The 22,715-nt window shown below is 40.4% G+C and overlaps 1 protein-coding gene across 2 annotated transcripts in view; it reads left to right on the top strand.

Annotated features, from left to right (window-relative positions):
• taf2 (TAF2 RNA polymerase II, TATA box binding protein (TBP)-associated factor) overlaps positions 1-22,715 on the top strand; it is a 114,083-nt gene that overhangs the window by 76,303 nt on the left and 15,065 nt on the right. For both annotated transcript variants that reach the window (XM_067980876.1, XM_067980877.1), the window contains 2 exons: positions 254-323; positions 5,002-5,111. In XM_067980876.1, the coding sequence (XP_067836977.1) occupies positions 254-323; positions 5,002-5,111 (180 nt within the window). The remainder of the gene's footprint in view (positions 1-253; positions 324-5,001; positions 5,112-22,715) is intronic.

Here is a 22,715-nt window from a genome sequence, read left to right as displayed (position 1 = left end):
TGGGGTGGAGCTGCAGTTTTATAAGGGTGTAGATTTCTCCCGTCTGCAATTCTTTAAAACATTTTTTTCCAACAGCTGGTTATTCTTTCTCTTTAACTCTCTTGGTAAAATCATGGCCGTTTACAGAAGTCTTTCTCAAACCTTTAAAACAATAGATGTTAAACATTTACTCTTGCCTGAGTTTCATTTGAATGAGTGTGTTTAGATCTGTTTCGTCCTTCATATAATTTCCTAAACAAATTTTCCTCCTCAGTGGACAGGAGCACTGAAGAATTGCAGTGGTTGCTGGATCTGGTCCAGAATGATGCTGTGCCCTACATAAGGTTAGTCTTACCAAACCAATCCAGGATAAGTTGGCAACTTTATGGTCTGTTAAGGGTTAAACTTGGACAAATATATTTTCTTTAAAATTTCAATATCCTTGTAAATGTCCTGTTGCATTGTTTGTGGCTGAAAGTATTAAACAACATTTTGAAATATTAAGCAATATTTTTTAAAAACTGCTATCCCTTCATTTGTACTTGTTTTACTTATCAGTTTATTTAAAAAATTTCTTTCCTCATCCCCAGTTTACTTTTGTACTTAATGCAGTTATCTTTTTGTGATTGTTTATTAAAATATACTTACTTTTACTTTTATCTTTGTATTTAACAACCACTGCTAATGTTTTTAAATTATGTCCTTACCACTCAACAACATAATTTATGTTAAATTTTTTTGTTACCTAAAGCAATTGATGTCCATTGTATTTTTTTTCAAAAGTAGCCTTTTAAATTATTTTTTGTACCTGTCCACTAGCTTTTAGTGATTGGATCCCTAAATCTCTCTGCTTATCCACAGATCCTAGATTCTCGCCATTTAGAAAATACCCTGATCTGTGTTTCTTCGGTCCAGAGTGGATGACATCACACTTTCCTCACATTGAACTCCATCTGCCACAGTTTTGCCCACTCACTTAATCTATCAATGTTCCTTTGCAACTTTCTGCTCCCATTTACACTATTTACTGTGCCACCTAACTTAGTGTCGTCAGCAAACTTATTTATACGACTCTCTTCCTTCATCCAAGCCATTTGTAAATATAGTGAAAAGCTGAGGCCCCACAACAGGTCCCTGGGGGACACCACTAGTCACATCCTGCCTACTTGACTACATACCCATTATCCCCACTCCCCTCCTACCTCCTAACCAGTTCCCTATCCAAGCCATAGGTTGCTTCCAATTCCATGCGCTGTCATTTTTGTTAAGTCTCTTATGTGGAACACTTTTTCGGATGTCTTCTGGAAGTCCGTATAAAAAATATCCATAGACACACCTTATTTACCACGTTTGTTATCTCCTCAAAAAATTCAACTTGGTTCGTTAGACATGATTTACCTGTTACAAATCTATGCTGGCTCTCACTGATCAACTCATTTGTCTAAATGCTCAGTTGCTCTATCCCTAATAGATTCTAGTAATGTAGATTAAAAACCGAAAATAACCAAGTAGCAAATAATTACTCAAATTTATCATCCAGTTTGCATTAATTTTTGAAAAAGCAAACTGAAATGCTGCTGTTCCACAAAGCCAGAATTTGATTTTTCCACTTAGAAATAAATAATGGATTGAATTTGAAAAGAAACAGAAGATGCTATAGGATGAGGTAGCGCTCTCTCTCCATCATACTTTGTCTTGCTCTGTCTTTCTCTCTCACTCACCTACACACTCACTCTCATTTACTATCTCACTCTGTGTGTCCCCCACCCCCCTCACGCTGTATTTAAATATACAAACTTAACTTGAACAAAATTTTTGAAATTTAGCTTTTCTTCTGATTATTTATAAAACCAACCAAACCGATACTGTTGGAGACTGAAGGGAAATGTTTTTCCAGTTGGGTGGGCAAAATGCTATTGATGCATCCTGGGAAATTGTGCATATTGCACACGCTGTGATTGTGGGACCTGTCTTCAGTTAATAGTTATTCAAGGTAAAAATATTGACTCCTCAGGCCTTCAAGTGAAAATGTTAGTTTAGGTACTCTGACACAAAAGCCAACTTTACTGTTAAGCTTAATCATGTTATTAAAGTATGTAAATTTTAATTATTTGTATAACAAACCTTATTTTGACATTAGAAATTTCAGTTACAAAAGAAGGCAGGTGAAAGTTTTTTCAAATAGGATTTTGAATAATTTGTTTGGTTCATAGTCTATCTCTTTCCATCACACGTTTATGAAATGCTTCAATTTTTCTATTTATTATACTGAGCTGTGATTCAGTTCTCCTAGCTGAGTCTTGGTGCTAGGTGGCACCATGGAGCTATTCTATCTATCTGTTATACCTACCGTCGATTGGCTGTCAAAATCGTGTGGTAACTTGAGCCTTGGTCCTCCTAGCCTTGACTGCCAGGTCTGTCATGGATTAGCAGGCCTAACTCCAGCAACAGCTCTGATTAGATATGTTCTCTGCTCTCTTCCTTTTTAAAAAAATTTTTTACTCCGTTATTTTTTTTGAAGCCCAATTGTCTGCAGTATCTGCTGTTTATTGTGTTGTCATGTTTTTTTTAAGGCCCATTCTTAGCTGTGGTTTTACATTTTGAAAGTCTATTCCTTGCTGGGTTTTTTGAAGGCCCATTGTCCACTCCTGGTCCCTGTGATTTTTGTCCCGACAGCAGCCTGTGGCTTTTCCTGATACCGGTGATTTCTTTTTGACACCAGCTTGCAGCCCTTCCTGATCCCACCCACTTCTTTGGCTGATCCCTCCCGCTGCTTGAAGTGCTGTCCCGTGGTCACGATTGATCACTCCTGCTCCCTGAAATGCTGAATAGTGGGGAGAGATAAGAAATGGGCGGAGGGAATGGGAGAGAGTAGCAGAAGAGGACGGGGAGAATAAACCACCAATGGACAGAGATTGAGAAGGGAAAGAAATGAGACTGGAAAGAGGAGGTCAGACATGTACACAGTGAGAGAATATAAAAGATACACGTGTGTCACAGAATGCGACAGAGGTAGAAAGAGTATGAGATACCTGGCGAGTGTATGTCCCATGTGACAAAAGCATTTTTGTCTAAGATCTGACATGGTTTTGGCTTTTTAACATTGTGTTAAAATCAGCTTCACTCAGGAAAATATGCTATTTTAATACAGATTTTAGTTATTTTGTCTCAGCTAGGTTTCCAAGAAAGGGGCCATACCTTTTGATTCAAATGCAAGCATCTTCTGCAATTTGTGTAAATATATGTTTTGACAGCTTTTTTGAATTGAACAGACAGTTGTTTAATTTGGTTTGGTCCTGTCATTTTCTCAAGTTTTTCTTAGCCTGACCGATTCAATTTGGGAAATTAGCCTGAAGTCTTCAAAGTGTGATAGTCAGGCCAGAAAGCTTCTGTAGACAGAAAAGGAAATGTTTGATAAATAGTAAAATCTATAATATGTCATTGCTGCTGTTCATATATTCTATTACTGTTTAATGAATTTGTTTGGCAGCTAAAGCCTGAGTTCTGGTCTAGTGTAGTATTATTGTCACCTTCCAAAGTCAAGGAACATCACTTGAGGTTCGTAAGAACAGTAAGCCAAAATTAAGTGAAGAGGATTCTCTTCCATCCCTGAACATGCTACAAATTTACATGAATGCTTGGGCCATTGAAAGCACTCTCTGGAACACAGTGATCAAATGCTTACCTACAGGCAGTGATTTGAGACAGTGAAACTGAATATCTAGAGCAAAAGGGACTTAAAAAAAAGTATAACAAATTGAAAGTGGAGTCAGAGAAAATGGGAAATTAACAGGTACAATTTTTTATGTTATAGATATATATTCCTAAGTACTTCATAGAGGAAAATAGGAGTGAATGCTGAGTCTTTGTAGGGTGGTTTGGAGTGGTGGCCAAAAATGTGGTCATAATCGGTTTGAAAAATCTTTTAAAGGTGGAGAGAAGCAGAGAGATTTGGAGAGGGAGTTCCAAAGAGTAAGGATCAGGTAGCTAAAGGCTCTGCCATCAAAGGTTCAACAGAGGGAGGTGGGATGCACAGCAGTCCAAAGCCAGAGGATATCTGAGAGATACAAGGTGGAAAAAGGTTGTAGTGGTAGGTTGGGTTGTGGAAAATAAGTATTCTTGGTGATGGATAGGATATGGAGATTGCAACTCATTTCAACAGGGAATATCTGCCATGTCTTGAAAGCAGCAGTGCACCAAAGAATCAAGCAGGTGACAGATGCCTTGTGTGCCAAAGTGAACTGCTTCATTTTTTTATGGATACCAGCCAGCAATACGAAACATCCCATATGGCATGTTTCTTCAAAATATAGTGTATTATTTACACTATCATCTACTGTTGTGTTACCTTGAATCACATTCAAAACTTCATGTAGCCATATGGGCCTCCAACCCTCTTCATAAACAGAAAGGGTTACCATTCTATTGATGTCTATTTGGTCTGGTTTGGTTTGGTAGGTACAGAATTATCCATATTGGTGCCTCCTACTGACAGTCATGGTACCTTTATTTAACATCAATTGCTAATGCCACAATTAGTTGAAGAGCTAGTAAGACTGGACAGGTGGATGCTTGGGTACCATGGGTGTCGTCATCAGCTTTGGCTAATGAGCTCCCTCCACCCACAAGGCAAGTAAGAGTTATCATTGTCGATCCCTAAATGCCTGTGTAAAGCAACGCAGAACAGTCCTTGAAGGGTTGTTGCTGTCAAATATCCCATCCACAAGGAGTGTTATGCTATAGTGTTAATCACCTGAACTTGCGTGAGATGTTGGTCTGTTAATGGCACGTAGTGCACCCAAAGAGTAGTGGTCTTGCTGCCAGAATCAAAGCTAATGGGGTTCAACTAAATGCTAGGTTTTCTAAATAATTTCAGTTATTGATCAGATTATTCTCTGTTGTAAACATTTTTTTTAATATACTTGCATATTGGACTCATTAATATTTTATTCCCATTCAGACTATTCAGTTATCATGGATACATGTAGCTCAAAATAAATCCTTTTGTTTCATATGTTACAGGCATAAAGTTTTGAGTATGCTCAATAAAAACCCACCTTTCACCAAGGGTACAGACTCTCCTCTGTGCAATGAGGCCCTGGTGGACCAGCTCTGGAAACTAATGACCTCAGGTATACTTACAATCCCTAAAGATGGATTATTATTTATGGTTTCTGTTTTATTTATTTATTTATTAATTTTTATATATTATTTATATATATATATATATATATATATATATATTTTGTGTGTGTGTATGTACATGATTTATATATTTGTAGATATTTTCCTTATTTTTAAACACATATTGAGAAGGCTTCATAATATACGGTGCCAATTAGTGATCTGTTATGCTTGCTCAAATTGAAGGCAAGTATCTCCATACAGTAATTTTTGTGTGTTTTACAAATCATACTTTTTAAAACTTGAAATTGTTGGAAAAAGTTTTTACCCCTTTTTTTTCTTCCTCCTTTAAAACCAAGTTGCTTTTTTTTATAACAGGTAAGTAGTTTGAGAATATAAACTGCTGGTTGATATACAAAAAAATGTATAAACATTGTATGAACATTGTTGATAACTTCTGTGTCTAAGCTTCAAAAACGCAAATAAAACAATATTCCACATTGTAAGATACCACATTACCGAACAGTTTATTGCCACATGTGGTCTACTGCATCCATTTTAAACCTCAGCACGATGCCCATGGAATAAATGGAAATGTACAGACAGTGACTGGTTGTTCTCAAATTGTTCTTTCAGAGTTTCACAAGTTGCTTGTTTCTGCTGTTTTTCAAATTTTTGAGTATTTTACAAGTCCTACAGAAATGTACTGTCACCAATGCAATTTCCTTTTGTACACACTAATTTTCAAACAATCTATTTCTAAAGCTGTTGTAAATATGATCATTTTAGATTCTCTGGTAATGAAACAGTTATACTTTTTACTCATTAACTGTGGTTTCTGATGTGCTCGATAAAAATGCCAGTCATTGGGGCACCAGAAGTTCTGGCTAGGTTTAATTTCTAGTGTTTTATGTTATGAAAGTCTGCTCCAGATGTTTTTGCTTTCAGTGTGAAGGCTTTCAAATTGGAGGACACAGTTGCTTTGAAGTCTGTTCAACTTTAGAATTGAATATTTGGTTTAGTTAATTTGATAGTTTCAAACCCATACAAAATTTTAATCCAAGATTTAACGGAGAATAGGTCTTGTTTTTTGTAGCTCAAAGCTTGGCTTGTCTTAACGACTGAACAAATTTAATATCACTGTTTCTATGGGAGCAGTGAGTTATACTGAATGAAATGGCTTTTGTAAAAGCTTTCATTTGGCAAATAGACATGTAATATAGAAACTCTTCAACTCTACAAAAATGTTAATTAGTAATAGGAACTATAATACAGAATGATTTTTATGTAAATGCCTGATAAGTTTAGTATTCAATTGTACAAGCTTCCTTTTTGCAGCCATGTGCTAGGGCGTAAAATGGATCCAAACTTAGTTTTCAGTAGGTTTGGTGCATAAACACTGTTGGTCATGAATGGCTCCCAGTGTTAATGGCTCCTAACATGTAATTACAATCATAGAGGCAGCATCATGCTGTCTTTAATAGACACCAGTGAGATTTCATTATAATGTAGAAGACCTCTTCACCTAAGATAGCCTCTGATACTCTGTTTACGATTCAACTGGACATCAGTTTAGTTACATTAATCGGTGTTGCTGATGGCTTTTGAAGCAACCCTGATCATTAACTAGGGCTGATTTCTTGGGTCATTGAGTAGAGAGAGACATTCTTGCTGCCATTTTTGATTACTCCCACCTCCTGTAGTTAAATCACACTCGCTGAGCAGTGGCTTTACCCCGTCTTCCTTAGCCACTGCAGGAAGGCCATTGGAAGAAAATCACAAATTGAAAAAAAATAATGGGCACAATATTTTCACCATTTTGAAAAAAAAATATTTAAGGTGTCTTCTGCCAGTCCCTGCACAACAGCCGAGGCAGGTAGACAGAACAATATCTTGCAGGAGTAGATGCTTTGTTGGACCAGTGGCATTCAGTGTTGAAACCATGTGTTCAATATCTGCTCAGAACTGAGTTAGTTCATATCTCAGATGAAATTTTGAAGTTATTCTGGTCCAATTTGGAAGTTTGCAAAAGTTAGATTACAAAATAGACTTTGGTTTTATCTGAATTTACATATGATTCTGATATCCTTTCCACTAAATATGGTAATAGGGCCTTTTTAGCCTAGGAGCCTCCTGGTTTGTTCCCTTATGATGCTGACATCACAAACAGATGTTGTAATAAACTCTACTTTCTTTTGAGTTTTAAACAGGTTTTGCAATCAGCGTTAGTCAATAATTGATTGACTCAGGGTTCGTAGTCTGCTTTGTTATATCGAGTCACATCGAAACTACAGCACAGAAACAAGCCATTCAGCCCGACTGGTCTGTGCTAGTGTTTATGCTCCACACGAGCCTCCTCCCTCCCTACTTCATCTAACCCTATCAGCACACCCTTTTATTCCTTTCTCCCTCATGCTTATCCAGCTTCCCCTTAAATCCGTCTGATATTTGCCTCAACTACTCCTTGTGGTCGCGCATTCCACGTTCTTACCACTTTTTGGGTAAAGAAGTTTCTTTTGAATTCCCTGTTGGATTTATTAGCGACTATTTTATATTTATGACCTCTAGTTTTGGACTGTCCCACAAGTAGAAACATTTTCTCCACGTCAACCCTATCAAACCCTTTCGTTAACTTAAAGACCTATCAGGTCAGCCTTCTCTTTTCCAGAGAAAAGAGCCCAGCCTGTTCAGCCTTTCCTGATAAGTATACCCTTTCAGTTCTGGCATCATACTTGTGAATCTTGTTTGCACCATCTCTAATGCCTCTATCCTTTCTACAATATGGAGACTAGAACTGTGCCTAGTGCGTTGTGTGGTCTAACCAAGGTTCTACACAAGTTTATCATAACTTCTTTGCTTTTCAATTCTATCCCTCTAGAAATGAATCCCAGTGCTTGATTTGCCTTATTAACCTGCATCACTACTTTTAGTGATTTGTGCATCTCTACCGCTAGATCCCTTTCCTCTCTAACCCATTTAGACTCTTATTACACAAGCAGTATGTGGCCTCCTTATTCTTCCTACCAAAATGCACTAATAGCAATAATACTGTGGGGGAGGAATTCCTGGAGTGTGTACGTGATGGTTTTCTCGACCAATATGTTGAGGAACCAACTAGAGAACAGGCGATCCTAGACTGGGTATTGTGCAATGAGAAAGGATTAATTAACAATCTTGTTGTGCAGGGTCCCTTAGGGAAGAGCGACTATAACATGATCGAATTTCTCATTAAGATGGAGAGTGAAGTAGTTGAATCCGAAACTAGGGTCCTGAATCTAAATAAAGGAAATTGCGAAAGTATGACGTGCGAGTTGGCAATGATAGATTGGGGAACTTTACTAAAAGAGATGACTGTTGGATAGGCAATGGCTAATATTTAAAGAACGTGTGCAGGAATTACAACAATTATTCATTCCTGTCTGGCGCAAAAATAAAACAGGAAAGGTGGCTCAACCGTGGCTTACAAAAGAAATTAGGGATAGTATTAGATCCAAAGAGGAGACATATAAAATTGCCAGAAAAAGCGGCAAGCCTGAGGATTGGGAGCAGTTCAGAATTCAGCAAAGGAGGACAAAGAGATTGATTAAGAGGGGAAAAATAGGGTATGAGAGTAAACTAGCAGGGAACATAAAAATTGACTGTAAAAGCTTCTATAAATATGTCAAGAGAAAAGATTAGTGAAGACAAGTGTAGGTCCCTTACAGTTAGAAATGGGGGAAATTATAATTGGGAACAAAGAAATGGCAGAACAATTAAACACATACTTTGGTTCTGTCTTCACAAAGGAGGACACAAATAACCACCTGGAAATGTTAGGGAACCAAGGGTCTAGTGAGAGGGAGGAACTGAAGGAAACCAGTATTAGTAAAAAAAAAATAATGCTAGGGAAATTAATGGGGCTAAAGGCTGACAGATCCCCAGGGCCTGATAATCTACATCCCAGAGTACTAAAGGAAGTGGCCCTGGAAATAGTGGATGCATTGGTGGTCATCTTTCAAAATTCTATAGACTCTGGAACAGTTCCTACAGATTGGAGGGTGGCAAATGTAACCCCACGAGTTTAAAAAAAGAGGGACAGAAAAAATAGGGAATTACAGACCGGTTAGCCTAACGTCAGTAGTGGGGAAAATGCTAGAGTCTATTATAAAAGATGTGATAACAGAACACTTGGAGGGCATTAATGGGATTGGACAAAGTCAGCATGGGTTTATGAAAGGGAAATCATGCTTAACAAATCTACTGGAGTTTTTTGAGGATGTAACCAGTAGAATAGATAGGGGAGAACCAGTGGATGTGGTGTATTTGGATTTTCCGAAGGCTTTTGATAAGGTCCCACACAAGAGGTTAGTGTGCAAAATTAAAGCACATGGGATTAGGGGGAATATACTGGCATGGATTGAGAATTGGTTACAGACAGGAAACAGAGAGTAAGAATAAACGGGACTTTTTCCGGGTGGCAGGCAGTGACTAGTGGGATACCGCAGAGATCAGTGCTTGGGCCCCAGCTATTCACAATATATATCAATGATTTGGATGAGGGAACGGAATGTAACATTTCTAAGTTTGCAGACGACACAAAGCTGGGGTGGAATGTGAGCTGTGAGGAGGATGCAAAGAGACTACAATGTGATTTAGACAAGTTGGGTGAGTGGGCAAGAACATGGCAGATGCAGTATAATGTGGATAAATTAGGTTATCCACTTTGGTTGTAAAAGCAGAACGGCAGATTATTATCTGGTGATAGATTGGGAAAAGGGGAGGTGCAACGTGACCTGGGTGACCTTGTACACCGGTCGCTGAAAGCGAGCATTCAGGTGCAGCAAGCAGTTAGGAAGGCGAATGGTATGTTGGCGTTCATTGCAAGAGGATTTGAGTACAGGAGCAAGGATGTCTTAGTGCAGTTACACAGGGCCTTGGTGAGACCACATCTGGAGTATTGTGTGCAGTTTTGCTCTCCTTATCTGAGGAAGGATGTCCCTGCCATGGAGGGAGTGCAATGAAGGTTTACCAGACTGATTCCTGGGATGGCAGGACTGATGTAAGAGGAGAGATTGGGTCGACTAGGCCGATATTCACTAGAGTTTAGAAGAATGAGAGATGATCTTATTGAAACATATAAAATTCTAACAGGACTAGACAGACTAGTTGCAGGGAGGATGTTCCTGATGGCTGGGGAGTCCAGATCCAGGGGTCACAGTCTCAGGATACGGGATATGCCATTTAGAACCGAGATGAGAAATTTCTTCACTCAGAGGGTGGTGAACCTGTGGAATTCTCTACCACAGAAGGCAGTGAAGGCCAAGTCATTAGATGTATTCAAGAAGGAGATAGATATATTTCTTAATGCTGAAGGGATGTGGGGAAAAAGCGGGAACAGGGTACTGAGTTAGACGATCAGTCATGATCATTTTGAATGGTGGAGCAGGCTGCATGGCCTACTCTTACTCGTTTTTTCTATGTTTCTATGCACCACCTCACTTATCTATATTGAAATTCATTTGCCAATTACACACCCATTCTGCAAGTTTATTAATGTCTTCCTTTATTTTGTCACAATCCTCCTCGGTACTAACTATACGCCCCAATTTGGTGTCCAGAAATTTTGAAATTGTACTTCCGATTCCCGAATCCAAATCGTTTATGTAAATTGTGAATAACAGTGGTCCCAGCACCAATCCCTGTGGAACACCACTTCCCACCTTTTGCCAGTCAGAGTAGCTACCCTTAACCCCAATTCACTCTCTTCTGTTTTGTTGCCAACTTGCCATCCACTTGCTGTGGTTGTCAGCAATGAGTGAGTTGTTAGTACAGTACTTGTTACTGTGTTTAATAGCAGTTGCTTATGTATTGAACAACGAGTTAAATGTGCAAATTTAATGTGGCAATTAAAAACATTGCACAAATTTTTATTATAAGAAAATGTGGAATAACAGCCTGGTTGCGAAAGCTGTTGATTGATTAAAGCATGTAGTATTGACAAAAAGACCATTTCTGATCTGAGAAAGGATAAAATGCAAAAGCTTGTTGCCTCATGCGTCATTTAACAATTGTAAGAAACCGATGTAAATTCTGGATTTTGATCCCAGTTGCAACTTTTACACTGAGCAGCTGACTAGAAAAACATTGATCACACTTTTCCGTAACTAGCAGCTCCAAGTTTGCTGATTACCTGCACTAAACTGTAACTTATCTCTGAACTTCACAGCAAATACATGCATAGTGCTGATTATTACACCAATCATTGAGTTTACATGTGGTTTACGCAGCAACACAGCCCATTTTTTATATATCTTAAGACTAGTGTAGATGGAGAGTATGTGTGCTGAACAAACAACAGCCTGGCTGTAGTGCTGAAGACTTGTGCTCCAGAACAAGCCGCACCTGTGGTCAAGCTGTTTCAGTACAGCTACAACACTGGTATCTACCCGACAATGTGGAAAATTGCCCAGGTATGTCCTGTACACACAAAGCAGGACAAATCCAATCCGGCCAATTGCCTCCTCTCAATCATCAGCAAAGTGATGGAAGGTGTAGTCAACAGTGCTATCAAGTGGCATTTGCTCGTTAATAACCTGCTCACTGATGCTCAGTTTGGGTTCTGCCAGGACCACTCAGCTCTGGACCTCATTACAGCCTTGGTCCAAACATGGACAAAAGAGCTGAATTCCAGAGGTGAGGTGAGAGTGACTGCCCTTGACATCAAGGCAGCATTTGACAAGAGTGTGGCACCAACTAGCCCTCCTAAAATTGAAGTCAATGGGAATCGAGGAAAACTCTCCAGTGGCTGGAGTCATACCTAGTACAAAGGAAGATGGTGATGGTTTTTGGAGGCCAATCATCACAGCCCCAGGACATCACTGCAGGAGTTCCTCAGGGCAGTGTCCTAGGCCCAACCATCTTCAGCTGCTTCATCAATAACCTTCCCTCCAACATAAGGTCAGAAGTGGGGATGTTCGCTGATGATTGCACAGTGTTCAGTTCCATTAGCAACCCTTCAGATAATGAAGCAGTCCGTGCCCGCATGCAGCAAACCTAGACAACATCCAGGCTTGGGCTGATAAATGGCAAATAACATTCGTGTCAGGCAATGACCATCTCCAACAAGAGAGTCTAACCACCTCCCCTTGACATTCAATGGCATTACCATCGCCGAATCCCCCACCATCAACATCCTGGGGGTCACCATTGACCAGAAACTTAATTGGACCAGCCACATAAATACTGTGGCTACAAGGGCAGGTCAGAGGCTGGGTATTCTGTGGCGAGTGACTCACCTCCTGACTCCCCAAAGCCTTTCCACCATCTACAAGGCACAAGTCAGAAGTGAGATGGAATACTCTCCACTTGCCTCGATGAGTGCAGCTCCAACAACACTCAAGAAGCTCGACACCATCCAGGACAAAGCAGCCCGCATGATTGGCACCCCATCCGCCACCCTAAATATTCACTCCCTCCACCACCAGCTCACCGTGTGTACCATCTACAAGATGCACTGCAGCAACTCGCCAAGGCTTCTTCGACAGCACCTCCCAAACCCGTGACCTCCACCACGTACAAGGACAAGGGCAGCAGGCGCATGGGATCACCACCACCTGCACGCTCCCTTCCAATCATACACCATCCTGACCTGGTCATATATTGCCGTTCCTTCATCGTCGCTGGGTCAAAATCCTGGAACTCCCACCTAACAGCACTGTGGGAGTACCTTTACCACACGGACGGTGGCGGCTCACCACCACCTTCTCAAGGGCAATTAGGGATGGACAATAAATGCTGGCTTTGCCAGCGATGCCCACACCTCATGAATGAATTTTTAAAAAAAAGAAAATGCTTGACAAAATTCCAGGCTTCTGCCACTTGGCTTAAAGATTTCCAGTAACAGCGAGAATTCATCAACTGATATCTGGAAATCCTCAGGCTACCATGGTCTGAGGCAGGGGTGGAGACGGGTGCTGTCAAGGAGGTGGAAGTATGCTGTCTTGGTGATGGAAGATCAGCTTAGGGTCATATAGGACACCGAGGTTGCGAACAGTCTATTTCAGCCTCAGACAGTGGCCAGGGAACTGGATGGAGTCAGTGGTTGGGGAACGGAGTCAGCTGACGATGTGGGTCTTCAAAAATGAAGTGCAACCAAAATGCTTATTATTGGTGACTGAGAAGAAGGCAGCAAATGTGTGTAGGATTTTGTAAAGATAGTATGACTTAATGACCCAAAATTACCTCTTTTGAAGAAGAAAACTAGATATTTTTAAAAAACATTAACATCATATAGCCTGTTATATTATAAGAACTTAAAGGGAAATTTATTGCAAGTATGTACAAGCATCTTGGTGAATGCAGAGTATACTCCCAAACTCTACTGCAACCAGATTTTTTTCAGTATTGTTGAGTAAGTCATTTAAGATCCAGAATCGTCCAGATGGGTAGACTTTTTTTCTTGACCACCACAGTATACTGGGCCAGTGGGCAAGGAACTTTTTTATTTATTCATTGGATGTGGGCCTTGCTGGCAATTCCAGCATTTATTGCCCATCCGTAGCTTCCCTTGAGAAGTTAGTGGTGGGCCGCCTTCTTGAACCGCTGCAGTCCGTGTGGTGAAGGTGCTTACAATACTGTTAGGTAGGGAGTTCCAGGATTTTGACCTAGCAACAATGAAGGAACGGGGATTTATATTCAAGTTGGGATGGTGTGCGACTTGGAGGGCAACTTGGAGTTGATGGTGTTCCCGTGCACCTGCTGCCCTTGTCCTTCTAGGTGCTGGAGGTTGCAGGCTTGGGAGGTGCTGCCGAAGAAGCCTTGGCGAGTTGCTGCAATGCGTCCTGCAGATAGTACACACTGCCACCGATGGTGGAGGGAGTGGATGTGTAAGCCAGTGGATAGGGTGCTGATCAAGCAGACTGCTTTGTCCTGGATAGTGTCTAGCTTCTTGAGTGTTGGAGCTGCACCCGTCCGGGCAATTAGAGAATATTCCATCACACTCCTGACTTGTGCCTCGTAGGTAATTGAGAGGGTTTGGGAAGTCAGATGAGCCACTTGCCACCGAATACCCAGCCTCTGACCTGCTCTCATAGCCACAACATTTATGTGGTTGGTCCAGTTCAGTTTCTGGTCAATTGTGACCCCCAGGATGTTGATGGTGGGGACTTGCCAACAGTCATGTCATTGATTGTCAAGGGGAGGTAGTGATCTCTCTCGTTGGAGATGGTATTACCTAACACTTGTGTGATACAAATGTTACTTGCCACTTATCAACCCGTGCCTGGGTGTTGCCCAGGTCTTGCTGCATGCAGCCATGGACTGCTTCATCATCTGAGGAGTTGTGAATGCACGGTATTCAGCTCCAATCATCAGCAAACAGCCCCATTTCTGATCTTGTGATTGAGAGAAGGGCATTGATGAAGCAGCTGAAGATAGCTGGGCATAGGATGCTGTGGGAACTTTTATATACACCTACTATTAAGAACCTGCTGTGGTTATGCAGGATGATGCAAAAGTAAGTAAAATTCTGAAGTCACTGAACATTCAAAGCATGTTAGGTATTCAGAGGTTTGAGAATAATCCACTAATGAGACCCTGGAGAATTTTGTGTAGAGTAAAAGGAATGTACAGTCCTTCATTTTGGAAGTCTTCAGTTAGGCCTCAGCAATGAGACTGAAAAATCTGATTGTTTGTTTATAAACAAACATTTAGACTGGCTTTTGGTCATTTTAATTTTCTCCCTTTCTATTATCCTTATTTCTCTTATTCCTAGCTCTCAATCCTCTCCCATTGGAGCTTTTTCATCAGTTAATTGAATGTACAAGAATGGCCTGGGGAGGTTTCCCCAATGATTTTCACTTCTTCCCTTTTGAAGAGTTCCTGTCCTGTGCTTGTTGACTTTCCATGATGCATGACTGAGATTGGCAACTTAGGATGTAGGGACTCACAAATGTGCACCTTTTTTCATTTGTTTGAAAATGAAGTGTTAGTGCTCCAGTGAGCTGCACTATGCTGTTATCCTATATTTCAGATAATCAATATTAGTCTTGCATACAAGATTCATGAGAAGGAAACTGCAAAATAACAATAATTCTCTTGATCTGAGATTTACTGTATTAATAGTGAAGAACTAGTGCAACAAAGGTTCACTAGATTGATTCCTGGGATGAGAGGGTTGTCTTATGAGGAGAGATTAAGTAGAATGGGCCTATACTCTCTCGAGTTTAGAAGAATGAGAGGTGATCTCATTGATACATACAAGATTCTGAGGGGGTTTGACAGGGTAGATGCTAAGAGGCTAATTCCCCTGGCTAGAGTGTCTAGAATTAGGGGTCATAGTCTCCAGATAAGGGGTCGACCATTTAGCACTGAGATGAGAAATCTCTTCATTCAGAGGGTTGTGAATCATTGGAATTCTCCACCCCAGAGGGCTGTGGATGCTGAGTCATTGAGTATATTCAAGGCTGAACTCTAAGGGAATCGAGGGATATGGGGATCGGGCGGGAATGTGGAGTTGAGGTCTAAGATCAACCATGATCTTGTTGAATGGCGGAGCAGGCTCGAGGGGCCTTATGGCCTACTCCTGCTCCCATTTCTTGTGTTCTTATGAATTGGAATCTTGCTCCAAGTAAAATAGATCTGAAATAATGTTGCAATATAGGAAGACTAAGAGGACATTCACTATTTCGGCATAACTGTGCTTTTGTCCAACTGATTTTTAATTGGGATCCTAACTAGAGCCATAAATACCATGTTCTAAGCGACAACAGTAAGGGGCAGATTTGCTGTCTCACCCTTATTTATGCGCAAATTGGACAGCAACTGTCGGCGAGCGCACACAAAAATCTGAAAGTTGCTATCCGAGATGTGCTGCCCCTCCATAAGCTGCGCAAAAACGGCATCTCGCCATCTGCCTCACCATTCAAATCTATTGCATGGCGTGAGGTTCCTGTACTGACGTCGTAGATACAGACTAAACTCACCACAAAAATTCAGGACTTGTCTATTCCAGTCGAAGTACCCTTTTAACAGTGTGATAAGCCTTAATTACTGCTAAACAACCTCTCTGGCACTGAAAATTAACTTTTATGCGTGCAGTCTCATTTCTTCAGCTTTTAATTATTGTTAGCAATTTTTTTTAAAAAAGTCTCCAACAGTTTTTCACTTTCTGTCCCTTTTATCCCTCTGAATCCAATCTTTCTTTCCCTCTTTATTTCACTTTCTGTACCTGATTTGACATTGAATTCAGTATTCTGACTTACCCTTCCTGGTTCAGACTCTGCTGCTCATTAACGATTCTTCAGTCTGGTTAAGGAGATACACAGCTGCTTTCCCTGTTCACACAGGTCCCAGATACCCGGTAGAGGGCGCTGCGCTGTTTGGAGCTCCAATTTCCTGTAACTTGCCGTGCAAAACCCCATAGTCTGTGGGCAAGTGCAAGTCTAACGAACAGCTGGTACCGTTTATTCGACACTCGCAGCAAAATCTGGCCCAATGTACTACGCTAAATGAATGTCATTCAACCCAGAGCCCTGAAGTTGGGTTTACCAAATGTACTGTGAAGAATAGCAAGTACATTAAGACCTAGAAATTTCAATTCTCTAATTGACAATCAAAAGTTCAAATCCATCCTGAACCTGGCATTTTGGCAGCCAAAGTTCTTGGTAACTGCAAGTTCAGAGCTATAAATGTCATATTCTGGGGAACAAACTTTTTATTGTGATTACAGAAGGCAATTGCAGGTAAATCATAACTTTCTGTACCAGTGAGGGAGGGTATTTGGTCTGTCTAGCTCATCCAGCCATAGAGATCAACTGTTTTACCATTAAAGCATCTAACTGCCTCTTAAATGAATCAAAAGCTTTTGTTTCCACTTATCCATCCAAAGGACCGTTGGGGATATTGATTACTGTTGATGGTATCAGTCCTGAACTTTTGCCATATCTCCATTTCTCTCATTTGTTTAAAATAGTTGTTTCACCCAATATTCCCTCAATGCATCAGCATCAGTCTGAAAAAAATTTCCGCAGTTTACTGAGGGGTTATACCTGGGAGGGAGAGATGGCCCTTGTGTGCTGTGTGAGGTTCGTGTCCGCTGGAAATAATTATATAACAAATATGCAAAAGCTTATACTGCTATGAAAAAATTTACCAAAATGTTGGTTGATTAATATTAGAAATATCTAGAAAAAAGTGCTGCACAATCTCATGACAGCTGATTGACTTTCTCCATAGGATCCAGTACTTCCTTTTTGGGAGGGAGAGACGCATGATGTAAATTGTAGCTTTCGTTATACTGCTGTGGCTCAGTGGTAGTCACTGTTGTAATGTAGGGAAACGCAGCAGCCAATTTGCACACAGCAGTGAGATAAATGACCTGATAATCAATCTATTTTTAGTGATGTTGGTTGAGGGATACAGGTCACCAGGGAGAACTCCCTTGCTCTTTGAAGTAGTGTCAGGGGATCATTTATGCCCACCTGAGAGGGCAGACAGGGCCTCGATTTTAACGTTCCATCCAAAAGACAATGCAGCACTCCTTCAGTAGTGCCCTGGAGTGTCGGCTGCATTTTTGTGCTTGCGTCTCTGGAGTGGGATTTGAACCCACGACCTTCTGACTCGGGTGAATGTGCTACCAACCAAGGCACAGCTGACACCTGTGAAAGAGGCTACATAAATGCAAATTCTTTCTTTACAATACCAATGATACAGTTACCCGTTCCACAAATTTGATAAAATAAAACATTCATTTTTTTCAGATTTTTATGCACTAAATACAAATTCTAAATTAAGTGTTGTCTACAAAGTGTTTTTTTCCCCTTCCTCAGATGATTACTATTTGTGCCAGGGTTGTTTTTATACAGCTTTGTACCAGACGTACCTCTATTTGCTATTCTAGAGAAATAGAATGTAAACATATTTTTGCAGCTGCAGTTCATAAGGAAACATGATGGGGCCAATAATGTGGTCCTAGTGCAGTGGTGCCAGGACCACAGCGAATCATGCACTGACTGTACCAGAGCCCAGCTGAGCTGACTTTGCCCAATAATGCAGAATCAGCTAGTTTGAATAATTTTGTGTGGATCCAAGCACTGGGAGTGCCAAGGGTATCCCAATGCTGTGTGCCAGCAGTCAGGCGAAGGGCCACTTTTATATAATCAAAACTGCTTTGAGATATCAAGCCCCCTATCAGGAATTGCCCGTTGGAGACCTGGCAAAAGCTGGGACAAAAATGAAGGGTGGCCCGATAATATGTTGCAACGCCTCTTGGACAGCCACTCCCTAACTTCTGCAATTCAGTATCTGTTGGTTCTCATTTTCCTGTAAGCTTTGGGCCTTAAGAAAGGTAAGAAATAGACATTTTAGTAAGTCAGTAAAGTACCATGACCTGAATTCTCCGCGAGGGGTGGGTGGAGGAGTATCTCTAGCATGACAGGATTTAAGGCAGACCCAGAGGTTCTCCCCTACCCAAATAAATTTTGGCCCTGGGGGAATGAGGGAGTTGCATCAAACTGGGGGCAGAGGCTTGCTGCGGCAGGGCTTGGGGGCCGTCTGTAGCTGGAGGAAGAAGGCAACCAAGGAGCTGCCTAAAAATTTTCTTTTCCTCTGTTATAAACTTAGTGATGCTGTTGGGGCCCGTGCACAGCTATGTTTTGAGAGTGCTAGCACAGACCCTTTGATCGTTACTCCTCCTAGGCTCTACTGATCATTGAATGCTGGGACCTAACACATAGCCCGAACATTCTGTGTTTGTGGGGTGGGGGGTTGGAGAGGAATTGTGGGTACTAGCTAAAGCAATAAAAACTCAACACTTTATAAAAATGGAGAAAGAATGCTTCCACAACTCCATCTGTGTATAAATTGTAAAGAACTATGTTATGGAGCATGTTTCAAGGCTGTATCACATCTTGAGGTCAAGATAATGATAAAGCGCTCCAGTTTCTCTTATGGTTTGTGATCATCTCAACCTCTTGAAGTGTTTCTGCCGTGTAACATAATCCAGCCTTTGTGTTATCCTATACGTAGTGCTACACAGTTTCTTTCTGCTCAGAAAACAAGTGGCACAGCTGGGATTTATCAGGGCCCCTTGATCTGTTCTGTGATTATTGCTGCACAAAATCTTGCAGCATTACTAATGCACTGTTTCACAACACTTGGCTAATTAGCTGAGCCTTGCATATAAACTTTGTTATTATAGTATCTTGCAGTAAAGCTGTTTTTTTTTACTTTGTTACTCTTAATGTATGAGATTTAATGAGTCTGTAAAGGTTATTGGGAGACTGCTGGTAGCTAACTATACCCTGCCTGCCAAATAGATTTTAATCACACTTGGTGAACATGTTCTTAGCTTAAGTGTGTGTGTATATCCTGTTTTTATCAATCCTGAAACTTGGGTTAGTTTGCTGTTTATCAACAATTAAAGCTGTTTTGAAAATGCTAATAATGTACATTGTAGCAGTTGGTTCTATGATTTACTGCTTCTGTAATTTAATGCAAAATTTATAATTCTGAGATCAAGAATATCCAACTAAAGCTATAGTTTTGATAAATTGTAATAAGTGATTACAAGTACTGGAAGTGTTAAACTATAGTTTTATTATGGTAGTGAGTTAATCTTCTCTGTTAAATTTCAAAATTAACATTGCAAACTGCTGAAGTGAAAATGATGTTTTTAATGCATTGTCATAAACTGATACAATGTGGGTGTGTGTTGATGATTCCCCATGTTGCAATTTCATGCTTTTTTTGCCTTACTAACATTAATATGATCATAGAAAAACAAACAACATAAAGCAGTTTAATATTTTCTTAATAGCAAAGACCCTTTGAGACCTGTGTACTTTAGAATGAGTGAATTGATGGGTAAACATCTAGATTGTTAATTTATTAGATTTATAAATAAATAAGAAAATACCATCACCTCTGGAGTCCTCCAATGATCTCTTCTTAGCCTCTTCCTCTACATGCTAGTGCTTTGTAACATTCACAGGTATTTGGGGTCAGCTATCATATGTATGCTGACCCCTCACCCTACTTCTCCACTACCTTCCACAATTCTAAGGCAGCCTGTCTGACTGTGTCTGATATCGAGTCACAGATGAATCAAAAGTCCGTTGAGAAGACCAAAGCCATTGTTGTTGGCCTCCATTATAAACTCTGCTCCTTTCTCACTTATTCCACTCCCTCTCGCTCAGGCTGAACCGGACCATGCAAAATCTTGCAACTTGTTCAATCCTGGGCTGAGCTTCAAACCCCATGTCCTGCCCTAAAAAAACTGTTTATTTCTACCTCTGCAATGCCACTAAAGATACGGTAGCGTAGTGGTTATGTTACTGGACTAGTAATCCAGAGACTTGGACTAATAATCCGGAGTCATGAGTTCAGATCCTGCCACAGCAGCTGGGGAATTTAAGTTCAATTAATTAAATAAAATCTGGAATAAAAAAAACTAGTATCAGTAATGGTGGCCATGGAAACTACCGGATTGTTGTTAAAAACCCATCTGGTTCACTAATGTCCTTTTGGGAAGGAAACCTGCCGTCCTTACCCGGTCTGGGCTATAAGTGACTCCAGACCCACAGCAATGTGGTTGATTCTTAATCGCCCTCTAAAATGGCCAAGCAAGCCACTCAATAAGGTGGCTCACTGCCACCTTCTCAAGGGCAGTTAGGGATGGGCAACAAATGCTGGCCTTGAACAAATAAAAAAAACTTGTCTTTGCTCCTGCCTCAGTCCCTCTCCAGATGAAATTCTTATCCACGTTTTTGTCACCACTAGACACAATTTTTCCAATGTCCTACTTGCTGCCCTTTTATTTACTGTCTTCAATAAACTTCAAATTGTCCAAAACTCAGCCATCAGTATCTGTCCTGTTCCTTAATCCTGTTTTCACTGAGTTGCATTGGCTCCCTGTCCTCCCAATTCCTCCATGGCCTTGCCCCACCATTCTCTGCAACCTCCTCCAGCCTTATGCCCATCCTACTGTCTGGTTTTCAGCCACCTTGTATTTCTGCAGAGTAATTCATACGTACTATTTGATATGCTGGATATCAATTTCTATTAACTAAAAAACACTAAAAATATAGTTAATGGGTGGACTTCAGGTGACACACTGTGAAAGTGAAGCTTAAGCAATTTCTAATTATCTCCATACTTATGTACAACACAATATATAGTTTAACTTTGTGGATATTTCTATTTTGGGTCAGTTTTTGGACGAGCCGTACTTATCATTATGGACATTAGTTGACGGTGTGCTGCATGTCCTTGACATAGAATGTTTACATAAAGGGATTAATAATTGAAATGTAACTGGAGGTTTATTGAGAAATAATATCAGGTGATTGCTAGGAAATTTAATAAAGTATTGTCTCATAGAGGACTAAAATGTGAAACAGGATTAGCTTATTGACTTGATATGTTTCATACACATTAATATTTTTCATTATTAAAAATGCAAGCCTATTTTCTCAGAAGAAACTCAATTTGTGCATATTTATTTATGCAACATGTATCTCGACTCAAAGTATAATGCTCTAGTACTTCACTTCTTTTAAACTTCAGTGCTTTCCTACAGTTTTGAAAAAGTTTACTTAAGGAAAAGAAAAATCACACTTGCACTTCCATAGTACTATACTGCATACTACACAAAATAATCTGTTCAAATGTTAGAAATTTTCAAACTGTGATATTCACTGAAAACAGTTCAGTGTGTTAGTGAAATATTGTGTAATTCAAAAATTTGAACACCTGAGGTGTTTAACTGGTGCATCTGAGAGCAGAAGAGTGTGGGTTCGAATCTATAATTCCACATATGGTGCATCAACAATCTTAACTGTGCTACCGTGGAAATGTGTCCTTGGAATATACAGCTTCTCCCATACAGAGGCAAGGAAATGACCAAGAGAAAATGCCCTTCCACTGTTGATTTCCTGTTTCATGAATCTTCTGTTTGTAGCCAGCCTACTGACCTCGAGTTCTCCTCTCCCCCTCCCCCACCCCCCGCACTGGCTGCCTGGTCAGATAAAGAACTGCATAGAGGATGTAATTTTCCAGTCTTGATAAATCATCGCCGGAGTTCAAGAAACCTGGTCCCTGAAGGATGTTTCACAAACTGGCCTTGGACAGGCTTCATATTGGAAGAACTTCCAAGTATTGGCAACTTGAGTCAGCCAGGGAGAGATTCCAAAAAAAAATAGTAACATTATTACACATTTCAGAATTATTGTACAAACCAATCATTGTGATATCAGTGTACAGTTTATAATTTGCACAAAGCGTACAGGAGGGTATACTGGAATCTCAATTGGTGGCCATGCTGGATTTTGACACTGCTGTGGGCTGACTTTAGGAAAGGTGCTGATGGGCGTATGGTGTAGGTCTGTGCCCTTCTAATGAGGGAGAGTAGCATTGGCCTCCTCTGGTATTGATTAAATTAATGAGGAATGTTTTAGGTTCCAGGTCAGCTGTTTCTAGGGGTCTGCGAAAGGTACATTAAGGAGTTTGGCAGTGAAGCAATTGCCTCATTCCTAGTCATGGCTTTTGTCCACACACTTGGAAGTCCCAGTAGTAACGACTTTGCACTGTGTTGTAGACAAAGTTGACAGATTCATTGTGATGCTATATCTTAAGTC

The sequence above is a fragment of the Heptranchias perlo genome, chromosome 3 (assembly GCF_035084215.1).
Source record: "Heptranchias perlo isolate sHepPer1 chromosome 3, sHepPer1.hap1, whole genome shotgun sequence".
Lineage (NCBI taxonomy): Eukaryota > Metazoa > Chordata > Chondrichthyes > Hexanchiformes > Hexanchidae > Heptranchias > Heptranchias perlo.
The sequence above is the reverse complement of the archived record's forward strand: the minus strand, read 5'-3'. Positions and strand labels throughout refer to the sequence as shown.